The sequence below is a fragment of the Cornus florida genome, unplaced genomic scaffold (genome assembly GCF_030987335.1).
Source record: "Cornus florida cultivar Cherokee Brave unplaced genomic scaffold, ASM3098733v1 CherokeeBrave_3.0.0_Hap2_Chr03, whole genome shotgun sequence".
In the NCBI taxonomy this organism is placed as follows: Eukaryota; Viridiplantae; Streptophyta; class Magnoliopsida; order Cornales; family Cornaceae; genus Cornus; species Cornus florida.
This window is the reverse complement of record NW_026775573.1, coordinates 38,134,873-38,154,574: the sequence shown is the minus strand read 5'-3', so window position 1 is coordinate 38,154,574 and position 19,702 is coordinate 38,134,873. Positions and strand designations below refer to the sequence as shown.

The 19,702-nt window shown below is 36.4% G+C and overlaps 2 protein-coding genes across 2 annotated transcripts; both read right to left on the bottom strand.

Moving 5' to 3' along the window:
• Positions 1–4,361: 4,361 nt before the first annotated feature.
• Positions 4,362–4,754, bottom strand: LOC132301466 (TMV resistance protein N-like). Its single transcript, XM_059798716.1, has one exon. It carries the CDS (start codon positions 4,752–4,754, stop codon positions 4,362–4,364), a length of 393 nt encoding a protein of 130 aa, XP_059654699.1.
• A 5,921-nt stretch (positions 4,755–10,675) lies between these two features.
• LOC132301465 (uncharacterized) lies at positions 10,676–12,566 on the bottom strand. The gene is made up of 3 exons (XM_059798715.1): positions 12,435–12,566; positions 11,308–11,571; positions 10,676–11,218 (listed from the first exon to the last, which is right to left on the bottom strand). Exons 1-3 carry the CDS (start codon positions 12,564–12,566, stop codon positions 10,676–10,678), a joined length of 939 nt encoding a protein of 312 aa, XP_059654698.1.
• Between the last annotated feature and the right edge of the window lie 7,136 nt (positions 12,567–19,702).

The following is a 19,702-nucleotide window of genomic DNA, read 5'->3' as shown; positions in this document are numbered from 1 at the left end:
GACTTAATAGAGGATAGGATTGATTATGTGGAGGTGTAATATTTGTTTGGGGTTGTGTATTGCATTTGCAGGGCCAAAATTTTTGGGATTTTTCATCTCTAATCATCCTTTGGCCCTCTTCCTTTTTGTCTTGCACACCAGGTGTTCGACGAATTGCCTAAACCAACTTCATCTCTCTAAATGGCACCACTTTTGGCATTATTTTGTTATCCGTTTTAAACTTGTGGCTGAATTTCTTTTTATGTGTGCGGATTTGTGTTTTGTGTGGATTTTTATCTTTCAATAAAATTCATGTTTGTGTTATTAATTTTGTTTTAGTTTTTCTTAAGAGACCTATGCTTTTACATATGTATATTAGTTATGTTTTGATAGATCTTCATGTCCAAGTTTGGGGGAAACATTTGCGCATTCACATAGCTGGCACCCTTTGCCTTCCTCACTCCACTTGGTATTATTGTTCTTTTACCCTTTTTGCTCTTATTTTGATTTACTTGTCTTCACACATTGAGGACAATGTGACATTTAAGTTTGGGGGTATATTTTCGGTATGCATTTTTTTTTTTTTTTTTGCATTTTTGTTTGCATGTGTTAATTGTTCATATATTTCGATAAAAATAATAATAATAAATAATGTTTTTGGGAAGCAATGATTCTATAATCTTGGAACTTGTTGGAGATTGAAACATATATTTAATACTTTGTGTATAGAGATAAATGATAGTTTTGAAAATAAAGAAAAATTTGAAATGATCATGTTGATTCAAATTGGTTTGTATAAATACTTCAATTAGACTCTCGTCGGTTTTCATACTCTTCTATGCTTCACACTTCACAGATGCACACCGGAAACTCAATTGTGAGGCATGCAACCCGATTTACCTTGACCATGACTCAGTTGATTTGAATTGATGACCCTAATGAATGGATATCTTTGGCATTGAATAAAAAAAAGAAAAAAAAGAAAAAAAAAAGGATAATGACTAGTTTAAGTTCGTAGCCTTGTTAACTCGAGTTATTAAGCCTTTAGAGTGTCCCTACACTTAGCACCCTAAAGCCGTCCGGTTTGGGAGTTGCTGGCCTAACACTTGTTACATGGGTTAGTTAGAAAGTTTAAGGGACTTAGGCATTCCACGGTCATTCACAAAAATAAAAATAAATAAATATGGTTCGTTGGAGTTCGTAGCCTTGCTAACTCGAGTTATTAAGCCTTTGGAGTGTCTTTACACTTAGCACCCTGAAGCCATCCAGTTTGGGAGTTGCTAGCTTAACACTTGCTACATGGGTTGGTTAGAAAGCTTAAGGGATTTTGGCATTACACGACCATAATATGTATCATATATATATATATATATATAAGAGCAACAAAAGTTATTTTCTGAATAAATTCATGCCTTAGAGACCTCATTCAAAAGGGAAATTAAATAATTTGAAGCTTGTGTTTTGAAATTAGAAAAAGAAGGTAAAAGCCACATATTGGGAATCTGGTTCACTTTCATTGAAGTTAGAGTTGATTTCTATTAAAGAGATGACAATTGAAGTATTTATATAGACTATGATGTTGATGCATGAGAATTGAAATGTGTTATATCAAGGCTTCATATACACAAGGTAACCTTTATAATGATTCCATCTCCAATGTTCTCTATGTTCTAGGTTATCAAATGAGCTTTGTGCATCTTCATGGACCATATTTGATGTTTGTGGGTAACATTTCTGTTAAACCCTCACGAGATTTCACTCTTCCTCTAGGGATACCTAGGGGTTTTAAAAGGCTTGTTGCATATGCTAAATGCATCCGTCACTCCCACGAAAGAGGAGATTTTTTGTCCTTTCATTAAGTGTCTTCATTTTAGTTTTGCTATAGGACTAGCAAAATGTAAGTTTGGGGGTGTGATAAGCGCCGAATATTACATATTGAGGCACCTTTATTTGCATTAGTTAAGTCCATTAGTTAATCATATTGTACATATTAGCTTCATTTGCGCGTTTTTGTTTACTTTCAGGTTGGTTCCCCAAAGATAGTTAAAAATGTGGCTTTATTGAGTTTGTGAAGAATCAAAGCCCACCATTGCCAGGAACCTTCATTTTTGCCCAAGCCAGTGTCTCATTAAACTCCTGGTTATCCCTATAAAAAGCGCTAGCCGCGATCAGTGCGTCAACGGACCGAGCCAAAAGCAGCCTAGCAGTAGTGAAGTTCGACTTTGTTCTTCATTTTTGACCCACCACACTTGAGAATTAGACTCCTATTAACAATCCGTACTTAGATCTTTGAGTTAGTTTTCCAAATCATCAAATGGTTTGTCATTTGTAGTTTGGAGCAGAGAGTTATGGACTTTTTACCAAAAGTAGCCTGGCAACAGTGAAGTTTGACTTTGTTCTTCATTTTTGACCTACCACACTTGAGAATTAGACTCCCATTAAATATGATGTACTTAGATCTTTGAGTTAGCTTTCCAAATCATCAAACGGTTCGTCATTTGGACTTTGGAGCAGAGAGTTATGGTCTTTTTACCAAAGGTGCGCAGAGCTGAGGACAACTTGCGGGTGCCTGCCAAAATGGACAGTGGGCTCGTGAAGCCACGGGCGCCGGCCAAGTAAGCCGCGGGCACCCGCCAATTTTGGCAGTAGCTTCGTCACAACGCGGGCGCCCGCCGATTTGTAGAGATCTGCTCACGCACTCCGTGATTTTGCTCAAAGTTGTCCCATTTGATTTAATGAATGGCTAGGTTTCTTTCTAGGGATTTTTGAGCCACAAATTGGGGGAGATAGATAAGATTTTTAAGATATATTTGGTGGCTTGTATCATGTATAAAGATATCTCATTTTGGTAAGGTTTTAGAGAGAGAAATATTCTGAGCTTGAGGGTTTATGTGTTTTGTGGCCTTGAGGTACGAAAATGGTGGGGATGATGATCTCTTCTCCTTCCTCCATTGCTCCTATGGGTTACTAACTCCCTTTCTAGGGAGGTGAATAATGAGTGCTGAAAAGTGCATATTTAAACCCCTTAAGCTAAGGTATTCTAGATTGTTGTCTTACCTATTCCACCAAACCCTAGTATGACAACAATCCTAACATCATCAGACCCCAACTTTAGAAACCCACTCAGTTGTTGAACACGATCGTGTATTCCAACTGGGTACACCGCAACACATAAACCTGTTGGATTCAATTTATCTGCGACTTCTCCAACAATAGTGTTAATAAACTTTGACTCACACCTGCCAAAAAAAATTCTACCATTTAGGAGAAAAAAATCAAATAAAAAAACTAAGAAATTTTACATAAAAAAAGGTGAAATTAAGCAATTTTAGAAACACTGAGTTTAAATGGTAAAACTAAGAAATTAAAATTTAAAATGCCCATTTAAATGATACAAGTAATTTATGAGTGAGTAATTGTGCATCCAAACAAAAATAAATAAAGAAGTAATGTTTTAGATTTGTTTTTTTGGGTGAAGTGCAAAAAAAAAAAAAACCTTTATAATTTGAAAAGTGTGCGAACAACGCCTCAAATGTTCAAATCCCACCTTTGTAGTATGAAAAGTGAGCAAACAAGGGCTTATTGTCACTTAAATAAAGTGAGATAGAAAAAAATACAAAAATGCCCCACAATATTCTCTTTACAAAAATAATTAAAGATGAGTAGAAGTTGAAATTACTTAAAAAGGCTTACACAAAATTATAGAGTAAAATAAAATGAAATATAATGTAAAAAAATCAATAAATAATCAAAAACATTATAGAGTAGTATAATGTAAAATATAAATATCTTTCAATCAAATAAATAATTTTTATTATTATCTTTATCTAAAAAAATCAAATGAAATATAATGGAATATATATGTATATATATAAAGTCAAGTGCCAAATCATTTTCTTATTAAAAATATATTTAATTTATTTATAAGCAGAATTTTTTAAGAAAAATAAATTTAATAAATTTATTATTTATTATTATTAGTATTAAAGAAATAGAATTTATATATGTGCGAGACAGTCATTAGAGAGAGACAAAGAATGAGAAGAACAAAAATATATACAAACAGAGAAATTATAAAAAGAGAAATAATGAAACTGAGTATTATATATAGAAATGAGGGAGAAATGATTGAGGGGCAGTTTGAAAAGTCTAAAAGGGTAGTGTTAGTATTAAAGAGATTTTTTTGATCACATGACCCGCACATGTCACGATTTGAGGTCAGAAACCCTTGTTTGGACACTTTTGAACTGTAGGAGTTTTTTTTACACTTCACCCTTTCTTTTTTAAGAGAGAGAGAAAAATAATTGAGTACCCATTGGCCTCATTTTGCAAGACGTAACGGGACAAATTGGCCATCTCAACTAGAGCCGACCTCCATTTCTTCAATGATTCAAAGTTGAACCGTTTTTTGTGACTAGCAAATGCTTCTGCATAACAACCCTTCTGTGAGCGAACGTCGGAGGGTTGGACGTCATAAAAGATGGAATAACAGTCTGATTGAATGCACTCTTGCAATCCATGATCTTGACAAGCTCGTCAAGGCACCATCTTGAGGAATCATAGTTCTTTGAAAATACGATAATGGAGACCTTAGATTGCTCTATTGCTTCGAGCAATCCGCGACCAATTTCTTCTCCTCTTGTGAGTCTAGTGTCATCTATGAACATGTAAAAACGATGGTGATTCAAAGCGGTCAAGAGGTGGCTCGTAAATTTCTTACGAGTATCAACACCGTTGAAAGACAAGAACACATCATAAACGCAGGAAGCTGTCATTTTCGTAGCTCAAACACTTTGAGGAGAGGAGAGGAGAGGAAAGGAAAGGAAAGGAAAGGAAAATTTGGTTGCGCGTGAGAGAAGCAGGGCATAACCTTGGCTTATATAGATCGGTCTATGGGAGTGTCGTGAGCTTATTTTTCCAAGAATCTTTTAAGAGTTGAAATAATAAAGTCTTGCACACTATAATTATTTATTTATTTTTTGTTTTCAAAACCACACAACACGTTTATCCTATTACGTGTTGGACCACTTCACTTGACTTCTTGTTGGATCATTAATTATTTACACAACACGTTTATCCTTTTACTTGTTGGACCACTTCACTTGACTTCTAGTTGGGCCATTAATTATTTTTTTATTTTTCGTCTTCAAAACCACACAACACGTTTATCCTATTACGTGTTGGACCACTTGACTTGACTTCTTAATGAACCACTTGACTTCTTGCCCTCCCATGACCGCAAATAATTTTGCTACTTTCATTGAGGTTGCATTTCGGATCAACAAGGAAAGTTAAGGATATAAAGTGGAAATGCTTTAAAATATCTCCCTTCCATTATACCCATATAGTAAATTTTAAGGATTGTTACATGTAAATTGTGTTATTGACTCATATTTTTTATTTAATAAAGTTAAAATTTCATAATTTTAAAAAAATAAAGTTGACCAAAATATTAACATGACAATGAAAAAATATTATTTATCCTCATTGAGGTGCTACTTTTAAGCAAATAGCTATCACTTTTTGTGTACGTAGGTATCACTTTTTTTGTATTGGGTACCACTTTTGTTTTGGATATAGAGGTACCACTTTTATTCACATATATATCACTTTTTGTGCATCAGGTACTACTTTTTTTTGTACAAAACAAAAAGTGGTACCTAATAACAAAAAGTGCTACATGTGTGCCTAAAGGTAGTACTTCAGTGAGGATAAACAGTGTTTTTCATGTTTCATTTTTTCGAAACTAAGAGATTTTTACTTCATTAAATAGTAAATATGGGTTATTAACACTATTTATATGTAATAATCCATTAATTCTATTCTAACCGAAAGATTTAGTGATTTTTTAGTAAAACTAAAAGTTGATTATTGAATATTTTGAAAGTTTAAATTTAATTGTTAAAATTTTAAATGATAGCATTTGGGGGTGGTAATATTCAAACTCATTAAATTGTCCAAGCTTGCTCACTAAAATTAAATTATTTAGATATTCAAATTTAAGTGGGCAGTAATGGGTAAAAAGTGAATACCCATACAATTCAATAGTCAATGATGCGTTAAAAGTGGATACATATTTTAACCCGCTCAAATAAAACAATCTTTTGTTATTTCAGTGGCAACTCTTTCTCTCTCTAACTCACCCTTCAACTTCATATATATTTAAATTTATAAAAAAAATAAATAAAACACAAGATATGGCAATGATCCGGTATAAAATAATAATATAATTCTAATATATATATATATTGTTGATGATGGATTCTGCGCAACCTGGATCTGATCTGACTTCCTGAATAAAGAGAAAAAAAAGTGATCCTACGAACACCGGTGTGTTACTAGTGGAGTACGCTCCGACGAACAAGTCAGTGTGAATGATAATCTCCCTGGAGAAATCGAGAAATTGAGTTAGGGTTTATTGCGTACCTCAAAACGTTGATTCCCCCGCCTTTTTTATAGGGCTTAGATTAAGATGTCACGTAGAATTACCTTATTATAATCTGTAGACTTAATCCTCATCGTAATCTTTAATCCTTATCACAATCTTTAATCCTTATCGTAGTCTGTAAAGCTTATCTCAATCTGTAATCCTTATCGTAATCTGCAGAGCCTATCTCAATAGTGCATTAATTTAGTAATCTTCCCTTAATTATGGATATTTAAATTATACATCCATCAGTTGCCCCCCGTTTCGGAGGATTGCTTATCAAACCACCGGAACGTTAATTCCAAAATATCACACAATAATATATAGTTAGAATTACAGAGCCTTGTCCATTAGCCTGACTTATATTGTCATTTCGCGAATACAGTCGGGGGTCATAGTATCACATTGGCAGCTCGTATATGAGGTAAGCTCGTATATTTGTCGTATATTGGCAAGCTTGTATATTTGTCGTAGTGCCACATTGGCAGCTCGTATATGTGGCAAGCTGCCATGCTGGTAGTCTACCGTTATGTGGCAAGCTGCCATGCCATGCTGCCGTGGTAAGCTGTCCTGCTGGCATGCTGCCGTTATTTGTCAAGTTGCCCTGGCAGACATGCTGCTTTTATTTGGCAAGCTGCCCTGCTGGCATGCTGCCTTTATTTGGTAAGCTGTTATGCTAGCATGCTGCCATTATTTGGCAAGCTGCCCTGCTGGCATGCTGCCTTTATTTGGCAAGCTGCCTTTATTTGGTAAGCTGTCCTACTGGCATGCTGCCGTTATTTGGCAAGCTGCTCTGCTGGCATGCTGCCTTTATTTGGCAAGCTGCCCTGCTGGCATACTGCCTTTATTTGGTAAGCTGTCCTACTGGCATGTTGCCGTTATTCGGCAAGTTGCTCTGCTGGCATGCTGCCTTTATTTGGCAAGCTACCCTGCTGGCATACTGCTTTTATTTAGTAAGCTGTCCTACTGGCATGCTGCCGTTATTTGGCAAGCTGCTCTGCTGGTATGCTGCCTTTATTTGGCAAGCTGCCCTGCTGGCATGCTCCCATTATTTGGCAAGCTGCCCTGCTGGCATACTACCGTTATTTTATACTTGATTTTATTGACATCTTTAGTCGGCTCGTCCCTTTAATAAGGAAAGTAGATTAAGACAAGTTTCACGTAACTCGTAATAAGGTAAGTAGATGAATACGAGTTTCATTCAGCTCACCCTTTAACAGGGGAAGTAGATTACTATGAGTTTCACCCAGCTCACCTTTTAACGAGGGAAGTAGATTACTATGAGCTTCACTCAGCTCACCCTTTAACAAGGGAAGTAGTTAACCCCTCATCTTTTTACGAGGGAAGTAGATTACTATGAGCTTCACTTATCTCACCCTTTAACAAGGGAAGTAGATTAATACGAGCTTCACCCAGGTCACCCTTTAACAGGGGAAGTAGATTAATATGAGCTTCACTCAGCTCACCCTTTAACAAGGGAAGTAGTTAACCCCTCATCTTTTTATCGAGGGAAGAAGATGAAGCTGACCCTTCATTCTTTTAAGGGGGAAAGAGGTATGGTCTTGACATGGGAGTCATCTCCTCTGACGGTTGTCTCAGGATGTTGGCAAATTGTTGACACTTGTCGCACTTTTGAACAAAGTCAAGTGCATCTTTCTGCATGGTGGGCCAATAGTATCCTAGTCGGATGGCCTTGTTAGCAAGTGACCTACCCCCAGCATGGTTTACACAACTCCTAGGTGGATCTCCCTTAAAATGTAGTCAGCTTCCTCGCTAGAAACGCATCGTAAATACGGCATGGAGAAGCTTCTCTTGTTGAGCACCCCTTTGATAACCGTATACCTAGCTGCCCGCATCTTGACCTTTCGAGCTTCTGCTCGGTCTGTTGGTAGCACCCCATCCTTGATATATCTGATGATAGGATCTGCCCATTCCACACTCAATATTGCTTGTTGCACTTAAATTTGTCTCTCCTGAGATATAGATGGTTCGTCCAAATATTCCAGTGGTATATTCTTATTGATCTCAGGTTCAATGCAGTAGCTAGCCGGGCTAAAGCGTCTGCTTTCCCATTCTCTTCTCATGGTATTTAATGAATTGAGAATCTTTGGAAGTGATTCTTTAATTCCTTCACCTTTTGTAGGTAACTCTTCATCTTCTCGTCTCGTGCCTCATATTCCGCTTGAACTTGTTCAGCGACCAGCTCGGAGTCGGTGTAATTGCTCAACCCCTAGGGTATTTGCCACTTTTAATCCTACTATCAAGGCTTCGTACTCTGCTTTGTTGTTGGTTACGTTGAAACCAAACCGAAGTGCGTACTGTATACTTTCTCCCTCTGGGGAGACAAGAACAAGCCCGGCTCCGCTAACCTGAACATTAGATGACCCATCCACGAACAAGTCTCAGACTACTTCTGGGCCCATCTGCTCACTTAAACCTGGTTCTGTCGAAAATTGGGGTTGTTTCTCCTCTTCTGGAGGGGTAAGCTCAGCTAAGAAATCAGCCAACACTTGAGACTTTACTGCTGTTCTTGACTTATACTGAATGTCGAATTCTTCTAACTCTACTGACCACTTCATCAGTCGACTAGAGCTTTCTGGCTTGTGTAGGACCTGTCGAAAGGGTTGATCTGTTAGGACCACTATCGTATGCGCTTGAAAGTATGGTCTCAGTTTCCTGGCGGACACAATTAAAGCAAAGGCCAACTGTTCCATCCTTGGATATCTTTCCTCCGCACCCCTAAGTGCTCTGCTCACGAAGTATACTGGCCTTTGGACACCTTCTTCTTCTCGTATCAGAGCTGAACTGACAGCTGTCGTGGAGACTGCAAGGTATATGTATAGTTCCTCTCCCGGTATGGTTCGAGACAGTAGTGGGGGAGAACTAAGGTATTGCTTTTGTTCTTTGAACGCCTGCTCACACTCTGGGGTCCATTCAAACGCATTCCTTAGCACACGAAAGAAAGGTAGACACCTGTCAGTTGACCGAGAGATTAGCCTACTCAAGGCAGTAATCTTCCCTGTTAGTCATTGTAGATCCTTGGTTGATCTTGTCGATCTCATGTCAATGACTGCTCGGATCTTCTCTGGATTGGCCTCAATTCCTCTTCTGCTTACCATATATCCCAAGAACTTTCCTGAGGAAACCCCAAAGGCACACTTACTGGGGTTGAGTTTCATCTTATGCCTCCTAAGTACCTCGAAGGTCTCCTGCAGGTCAGTCAAATGGTCTTTAGCTTTTAAGCTTTTCACCAACATGTCATCAACATATATCTCCATGTGTCTACCAATTTGATGCTTAAACATTACATTCACTAGCCTTTGGTATGTTGCACTAGCGTTCTTGAGCCCAAACGGCATTACTTTGTAACAGTACAAACCTCTATCAGTGATGAAGGCCATTTTTTCTCTATCTGAGCTGTACATAGATATCTAGTTGTATCCAGAATATGCATCCATGAAACTTAATAGTTCGTGTCCAGCCGTTCCCTCAACGAGCATATCGATTCTTGGGAGAGGAAAGCTGTCATTCGGGCAAGCTTTGTTAAGGTCGGTGAAATCCACACATAGCCTCCATTTTCCATTTGCCTTCTTCACTAAGACCACATTTTCCAGCCAGTCGGGGTAGTACACCTCTTGAATAAAGTCGACTTTTAAGAGCTTTTCCACCTCTTCTGATATAGCCTGATTCCTTTCTGGAACGAAAGTCCTCATCTTTTGTCTGACAGGTTTAAAGTCAGGATTTACATTTAAGCGGTGCTCTATGATAGTGGGGTCTATACCCGGCATGTCTTCATGGACCCATGTAAATACGTCTCGATTCTTCCTGAGGAATTGAGTAAGTTTATCTTTGATACCTGGGGGGAGTAAAGACCCTATACTCACTTTTTTCTCGGGCTCACTGTCACCAAGGATGACCTCTTCTAGCTCCTCTGTAGGTTCCGCTCTATGAAAGTCTGGCCTATCTTTCCCTTCCAGCCCTTCAATCGTAAATGCCTCTTACGATTTTGTTTTTTTAAGAGAGGCGACATAACATTCGCAAGCCATTGTTTGGTCCCCTCTTAGCTCTCCCATACCATATTCAGTTGGGAAGCGCATCAGGAGATGGTAAGTGGACGTGATTGCTTTCATGGCATTCAATGTTGTCCTCCCCAGGATAATATTGTATGATGATGGGCAGTCCACCACTACAAAGTCCACCATTATAGTGACCTGCTTTGGATTGGCTCCTGCAGTAACTGGAAGGGTAACTGCCCCCAGTGGATGTACTTTATCGCCTGAAAATCCCACCAGTGGTGATTTCATGGGTCGGAGCTTCTCTCGGCCAATTTTCAATTTCTTGTATGCCCAGGGGGTCATCATGGGGCTGGTGAATTCCCTTGTCATCTTCTTCAGAAAAGGTTATGACCGGCTCCTCAACTCGAGGTAATTTTGTTGGAGGACTTGTCATTCCAACTTCATTCACCTCTGAAAAACTCCGAATACTCCTAGCATGAGCCCTCCGAGCCGAACTCGTCTCACCACTACCAGCGAAGCCACCCGATATAACTTTGATCTCACCCATTGGTTGGTGTTGAGGAGGGCGATCATCTCGGCCCTCCCGGGCTGGGTTGGAGCCTCCTTTTCCATTTCCAGTTGTGAATTTGCGTAAATGACCTTTACGAACAAGGTTCTCGATCTGGTTTTTGAGGTCGAAACAATCTTCTGTGTTATGTCCATGGTCCCGGTGAAACCTACAGTATTTACTTAGAGACCTCTTTGTTGGATTAGCTTTTAGCTTTGGTGGCCATTTCAATGATGCGTCATCTTGAATCTGTAGAAAGACTTGATCTACAGATGTATTTAGGGGGTATAGTTATTATACCTGCCTGGGCTCACTGGGCGGCGAGACGATCTGTTAACCTGGTTGTTTGAGAATTTCTTGTACTTCGATTCCTTTTCCTCCCTAGTGTTAGGTGCTAGCCTCTTCTTCTCCGACCTCTTATCTTCACCATCTTTATTTTTTCGTGCATTCATAGCATCCTCAGCATTCATGTGCTTCCATGCTCTAACCATCAACTCTGTCATGCTTGTAGGGGCTTCTTTTGATAAGGAAAATAGGAACTTAGAAGTCTGTAGTCCTCCCATAAAGGCTGTGAGGGCAACCTTGTCGTCCACCTCTTCTACCTGCAGTATATCAGTGTTAAAACGACTTATGTAACCACGGAGAGGCTTTCCCTTCTGCTGTTTCACAATCAATAAGTGTGTTGCTGTCTCCTATGCCTCTGCCCAACGATGAAGTGTCCAATGAATTGTTTGCTCAACTCATTAAAGATTTCAATGGAGCCTGGCTTTAATTTATTGAACCAAGGACGAGCCCAACCCTTTAGTGTGGTAGGGAAAGCCCTGCATATAATCTCATCCGGTACGACTTGTAAATACATAAGAGCTTTGTAGGTCTCCAAATGATCGAGAGGGTCCCGCGTCCCATCGAAGCTCTCAAGAGTTGGCTGTAGGTCTCCAAATGATCGAGAGGGTCCCGCGTCCCATCGAAGCTCTCAAGAGTTGGCTGTAGGTCTCCAAATGATCGAGAGGGTCCCGCGTCCCCTCGAAGCTCTCAAGAGTTGGCATATTAAATTTGCTAGATAGAGGACAACTCATAACAAAACAGCGAGGCTAAATGCTAGGTTGGTCTTCTGTACCAGATCGTTCACTGTGGCCTGGCCCTTCCCTTTCATTGCTTGCATGACGTCTTTGACCCTAGTTCTCAGATCTTGCATCTACAGATTGAAATAAGTGACGTCTTCAATCTTGTCACCAACACAACCAGAGGTACCTGCACGGAGCCTGGTATTATTCCGTTCAAGAGACCGATGGTGATGGCTTCTCTGCTGACCCCCTATTTGACTAAGCTCAGTGTCGTTGTCAATCCTACGGGAGTCATTCTTGGGTACTTCATTATTCTCCACCTTATTAAGGGCGGCTAAGCGTTGTAGAATCATTGAATTTTTCTGGACTAATTGGTTCATTCCCTTATTTAGGGTTTAAACCTGTTGTTCCAACGCTGTGACGCGTTCCTGATCATTTGGGACGGCGGGGGGTTGCCTCGTCGAGTCCCCTTGATCAGAAGTTTGTAACGCTTCGTATTCGCCAGCAACCAGACCAGATTGCAATCGAACCATACTTTATTTAGAGAACTAAAATCGTTCCCACAGACGGCGCCAACTGTTGATGATGGATTCTGCGCAACCTGGATCTGATCTGACTTTCTGAATAAAGAGAAGAAAAAGTGATCCTACGAACACCGGTGTGTTACCGGTGGAGTAGGCTCCGATGAACAAGTCAGTGTGAATGATAATCTCCCTGGAGAAATCGAGAAATTGAGTTAGGGTTTATTGCGTACCTCAAAACGTTGATTCCCCCGCCTTTTTTATAGGGCTTAGGTTAAGATGTCACGTAGAATTACCTTATTGTAATCTGTAGACTTAATCCTCATTGTAATCTTTAATCCTTATCACAATCTTTAATCCTTATCGTAATCTGTAAAGCCTATCTCAATCTGTAATCCTTATCGTAATCTGCAGAGCCTATCTCAATAGTGCGTTAATTTAGTAATCTTCCCTTAATTATAGATATTTAAATTATACATCCATCATATATATATATATATATATAAATATATAAAAATTAAGCAAAAGAGAGATGTAATCTAGAGAGTATCACCCTTGATTATTATTTTCATTGTTGTCAATTTTAACAAATTTGGGCAAATTATTTTTACAGAATAGAAAGAGTATTCTCAGAAACTAAGCTAGCTATAATATTTTCTGGCAATATAATTTTGACAAAATGATCCATCAAAAGCTATTTTTGAAATATTAAAAAAAATAAATAAGTAAGCTTGCTAAGTGAAAATCCAACGCATACTTGTTCTTTCTTTTTAATTTATGATATGTCCAAGACTCTTTAGCAGGTAATTAAGTCAGGGTAAAGATAGAACGCGCGCGCGCGCGCGCACTCACACAAGCATGCACGCGCGTTTAGGATATCATTGATCTTAATGATTTCACTTTAACAAATAAACCTAAGTTGTAATATTACCACTCTTGATTTATATTTTTTGTTGTGTGCTGCAAAATATTTGTAAGTTGTAACCTAAAAATTACAAAAATATATTCAGTAGAGATTGGAGAAGGCATGGCAATGTAGGGCATATGTAATTTAGGAAAAAAAATTTGGCTGGATAAAGAGATGCGTAACAAACTCATGGACAAAGGAATTGTCCGGAAAAAGGATGAATTATTTTCAAATGTGAAATCACTTTGACTTCTCAGCTTAATTCGGTGGGAAAAGTCTCAAATGACCCCCGCCACTGTGATGACTTTTGCCTATGTTGCTAGCGATGTCAATTGTTTAAGATTGTAAATGAGTTAAGTTCAGGGTTCAAAGCAACTTACCTATGAATGAATGAATTTCATCCTATATTATGAAGCCATTTATTAAATGAGACAAGACTGAACAATAACAAATTATGATACAATTGTGTTCTTTCAGAAAGTTTAATACCCATTTATTGACTATATATTATCTATTTTCTTAACAAAGTAAGCAAGGAAAAAAAAAAAAAAAAATTTAATGATATGAATTTTTAAATTGATGAAGTAACTAATCCTGACCAATCTAAGGAAGAAATGTAGTTCCGACACCTTGCGTGTCTTCCCGTGCACCACGGCACCTTCAATATTTTTTTTCAAATGGAAAGAAAGTAAGCATTGGGGGAATACTACATTGTAGGTATTCCGAATATTTAATAATTTCTATAAACATGAAAGAAAATAATACCATCTGCCTAATGTGGAGTAGCTACAGAGAGAAAGACAATGGTGAGATTTCAACAAGAATATGTTTGTGGAAGCTTACTCCAAATATAATATCAAATCCAAAACTAGTTTGACAATGCATTACTAATTTAATACCTTATCTGAAATGGATGTAATTGACAAGAAACTTACCGTTAGATATTTACTTGTATAAAATCATTGAATATCAATTCCAAAAAAAAAATAGTTTGACAAAGCATTAGTAATCTAATACGTAATCTGATCTGGATATAATTTGACACAAAACCAACCATTTGATATTACTTACATAAAACGATAGACCTACCCAAACTCATTTGAATGAGTCTTCTACTTTGGGAATCATAATAAACAAACCAACAACTTATTTTGCATATAGTGAATTATTTTGATTTTAAGCTTAGAAAAAACTAAAGAGCTTACAATATGGGCTGCATCACATAGTCATTTAAAAACTGGCCCAGAAATTTGGTACCAAAGAAGCTATGTTAACCTTCCACTCTACTTGGCTATATGAGCATGAACTTACTTTGACCTAAAACTCCCCATCATATTTTGTGTGGAAACAGAAAGGAGACCTCTTATGCCCCATCTTCTAAAAAGTGATTTTATAGAAGAAGCTTGTATCGATTCCTTGGTTGGAATGTGTTGAAGCATATGGAGTGATTTCATTTTAAAAATAATAATGATTAATGATATATAAAATTATGGAAAACAAGAAGCTTTATTTATTCGTCAATAGATCATTTATTAGGGAGTTTTTTTGATTTTTTTGAAAGTTAAAGATAAATTGGATTAAGAGGAGTTGCTATGGTGTAGATATAATGGTTACATCAAGACGTGTAGATCTCAATTGCAGAGAGAATTAACTTGTAAATTTGTATCCTTCGTTTGGACCCCATACGGTGATAAGTCAAATCTCAAAATATTGAATAAAATTTTATATATGCAAAAGTAATCAATTTTTGGTCAATTTTCTTTTATAAAATTATGTATTTAAATGCAATTATTAATATGATTTAAATTTTGCACTAAATTATGATATATATATATATATATATCAATACTTGTTTTTAAAATAAAATTTAAAATTTTCTTCATAATTGTACTATAATATTATTATAGAAAAAGTTACATTTGAATGTTCAAAATTTGTCAAAAATGTATACTTGATCAAATTACCTGACAATTAAGTATTAGATATATATATATATATATATGTATATGTAAAAATTATAATATATAATATATATTTTTTACCCTTACGAATTTTTTTACTTTACAAGTATTTGAACACTAGCATCTCACTTGTATTTTACTAGTATTGCTAAGTTGAAATATAGGTTCTTTCCTTCATCTTTTTTCAATTTTCTTTTAATATATACACACACACACACACACAGATATCACTTGCTATCATTTATTATTTTTATCTTTCACTTGCTATCATTTATTATTTTTATCATCTATAAATTTCTATCACTTGCCAAACCACCCACGTCTCTAAAGTGTGATTATGCATCACCACTCATACCTCTCTTTTCGTTTGTAAAACTATCCTCATCTCTCTTGCACAAGCTAACTAAAACTCAAATCAATAATTTTACTTCAACTAAGCTCAAATCAATAATTTTATTTCAATTGAAGCTTACAATCACGAAATTTCATCTCTGAAGTACGAATCTATATATAGAAATTTATTGGTTTCGCCCAGTCATTAAAAACTTGATTATTTTTAGATGATACTAGATAGAAACAACGCTGGTAAGGAGTCCTATTGAATCCAAGAAATATAGGCGTGCCATTCACGCCAGAATAAATAAAGTTTTTAGAAAAAACATGGAGGAAGACCTCCTAGGGATAAGAGACATATGGCTAAAGAGAGCCACATATGAAGTTCTATATCTCCATGAATTTAGGAACTTTTGCTATGTATTATTTGGATCTTTCGTATATAAGTCTGCATAATCTCAAATGTTATCAGTTCATGTACGTAGACCAAATAATACATAGCAAAAGTTCCTAAATTCATGGAGATATAGAACATCATATGAGCTATCATGCTTGTAAAGCCATTATTTGAGTCTCCAACAATTATTTCAATAATTACATATCTGATTTGACTATAGCCGTCTATCCATACGGAGCATATTTAATTAAGGTTGGCATGAATCCATATGAAGCATATATATATATATATATATATATATATATAAACAATGAAAAAATAATTGAGAAAAAATAAAAAAGAATATTGCATTGATAGAAGGTTGGTTGTATTTATGTATCTTTACAAACTATGGAAAGAGAAGAGAATAAAAGCCAATTGAAAAAGAGAAGAAATTAAAATTATAGATTTTAATACTGCATACAAAGAGGAGCAACCCATTAATTAAACTTAAAAACTAATCACATGAGCAAGTACTGTGGAACAACCGTGACAGTTAGGGAGACCTACTTTTGTCAACTACGTAAATATTTGAGTTAAACGAGTGCGGAGCAACAGTGACAGTTCCGGAGACCAATTTTCCTCAACTGGGTAAATATTTGAGTCATCATATGAAACAGGATCCTTGTAAACCAGACTAATCCCACACATTTTCACCTGCCAAAGGTGGTGGTGGTCCACTATTCTCGTCTCCACTTAGATTCAAGGCAACGGTGTGGTACATAAGAGAGCCACATGTGATCTTTAAAATCTTGGACGATGGAAAGAAACTCTTGATGAACGAATTGATCCCCTAGACATCTTGGTTCTATTAGAAACAAGATAGCCAATGCCTAAACGTCTGTCAGAAAAAACAACACAGAAAATAAACCCTTGTATTTTCCGACCCACGAGCTGAGGCACCCAAAAACGTAGAACGTGTCCCTCACTCTGGTAGTTGCACCACCTCGGAACTTCACTCCCCCGAAGAAAAATATTCAACTCACCTTTTTCTGCAAGTCCCTGTAGTTCAAGTAAGTGTAGTGAAATGCTTATTTTTGCTAGCTCATTTTTTGTAGTAATAAGAACTCGAACATTTGTCTTTTAAAATAATACAAATATATGGTATTTTCGGCGTTCTATATGTGAGCATACGGTGAACACAGAAAGTATTGTTCTTTTATAGTCAATAAATCTATAAAGTCAAAATATAAAGAAAAAAAAATCAAAATAATAAAATAATGATAGTAATAACGTATAGAGGCCGGTGACATCCTAATGGAATTAGGACGACGCCAAACATGGAGAAAGTATTCGGGATACTCAAGATATTTAATAACTTTTCAAACGTGAATATTTTAGTTTTTATTTTATCTCCACAAGAAAATTCAAGCACTCATTGATTTTTCTTAGTGATGCCAAATGTGGAGAAAGTATTCGGGATATTCAAAGTATTTAATAATTTTTTTGAAACGCGAATTTTTAAGTTTTTATTTTATGTCCGCAAGAAAATTCAAGCACTCATTGATGTCTTTTTAGTGACGCCAAACGTGGAGAATGTATTCGGGATACTCAAAATATTTAACAACTTTTTTGAAACGTCAATTTTCTAGTTTTTATTTTATCTCCGCAAGAAAATTCAAGCACTCATTGATATCTTCTTAGAGACGCCAAGCATAGAGAAAGTATTCAGAATACTCAAAATATTTAATAACTTTTTTGAAATGTGAATTTTCTAGTTTTTATTTTATCTCCACAAGAAAACTCGGAATACTAAATATGGTACAATCATATCTCTCTGTGAGGAGGAGGTTACTCCATTGTTAATTTACTTGTGTCCATATATTGTGTTTTTTTAGGGAAAGTTAATTAATTATTTTTTTCTTCTCTTTGTATCTCAATTCTATATCAATATTATTGTAGTAGTCCGTAGTCACTACCAGACAAATTCCCCGTCAGTAACGGCTTTGATTTCTTAATAATATAATATTGATTGCATATCAAATTCTAAGAAATAACAAGCCAATTTATATATATATTTTTAACATATTTTAATTTCAGTAAAAAAGAAAAAGAAAAAAACAAACAAAAACTTTGAGAAGATAACAATAAGATTATGAGGTAGTTGGCCCTGAACATTATTTCATATTGGATTATTAGATGGGTGGGGTTCTCATTACGTTCATGGTTGGCACCTCCTTGTGGTCTGCTTCACAATTTTTATAAATTTAGGATGTTAGAAATAAAGAGATAAAATATTATATTGCATTGTGATTTGATGTGAATAATATCAGAGTGGCATGCTTTTAAATTATTTAGGTGCACCTTATTTTACATGGTTATGATTTTTTGCCCTTTTTGCCCTCATTTACATTTCACTTTAGTCATGGCTGTTAGAAGCCAGTTGCTGCCTCCGTAGGCTTGTTAGGCAGATATGAAGTTTTCCCTTAATATGTTTGATTCAAGTCTCCACTTTGTAACTAAAGGGTATTTAAAGGTTAATTAATCGGTGGTGTTATGTGCATTTGACATAATGGGTTGGCCATTCATGATGCGATTTGTGAATACATTTAGCAATGTCATTTTAGTTACGTTAGATCTAACCCTGCCCAAACCCTCCCTGCAATGGCGGAACCTCGTTCATTAGGTTTGAACTTTTATTTTAGTTACATTGCTTGTTATTATTTTTTTTTTGGAAGTTAAAACAATTAACGCACACACATTACCTCCACCAAAATTCGAACCCCAACCTTTCCTTTGGGAAAGAAGGAGTGATACCGTTGGACCACTTGGTACTTTGGTAATTTACATTGCTTATTTGATTTTAGCATTGTAACGTATAACCAGAAGGTAAGGCATATAAGATAAGGGAAGTTATTATATAAAGCGTAAACTACAGTCTGAAGTAATTAGGAGATCTTCAGAAATTGTTGTATTTGGTTTTACAGTCATATGCTAAACCTTTTGGCTGGATGTATAGACACAAATGTTCAACAAACTCAGGGATGGAGAAATTGTAAGGAGAAAGGAAGAATTGTGTAGGAGGACGAGGAGGTCAAGAGTTCTATCACAAAAATGAGAAGAATCAAAGATGAAAAATTTAGAGTAGTTGTCTTTTAGAACTTAAAAAAAACTAGCACTGTCTGTGGTATTGGAAATTCAGAGTATGAAGATGATTTGAGCATTACATGTTAAATACAATGATTATGTGAACTGCAAATTATTCCTTGACTAAAATTTTCACCCTTCCTCATTTTATCTTTAAAAATAAGATCATAATCTATGTTACTAAACTAATATATAGAATGGGACACTACATTTTTTTCCCCCCTGATTAGTGCTGTAGGATTTTAGTGCACAAAACAAAGTGAAGATACGGATTTTAATTAGATCAATATGTTGTTGCAGTAAGGTTTGGATAAAATAGGACTTGCAGAAATTTGGTGAATTGAGGTCATAGGAATTCCATGGACATCCAATTTGAAGTGCTTTAGCAGAGGGGGTTTGGCTTTAGGGGCAGAATTCTTGCCCA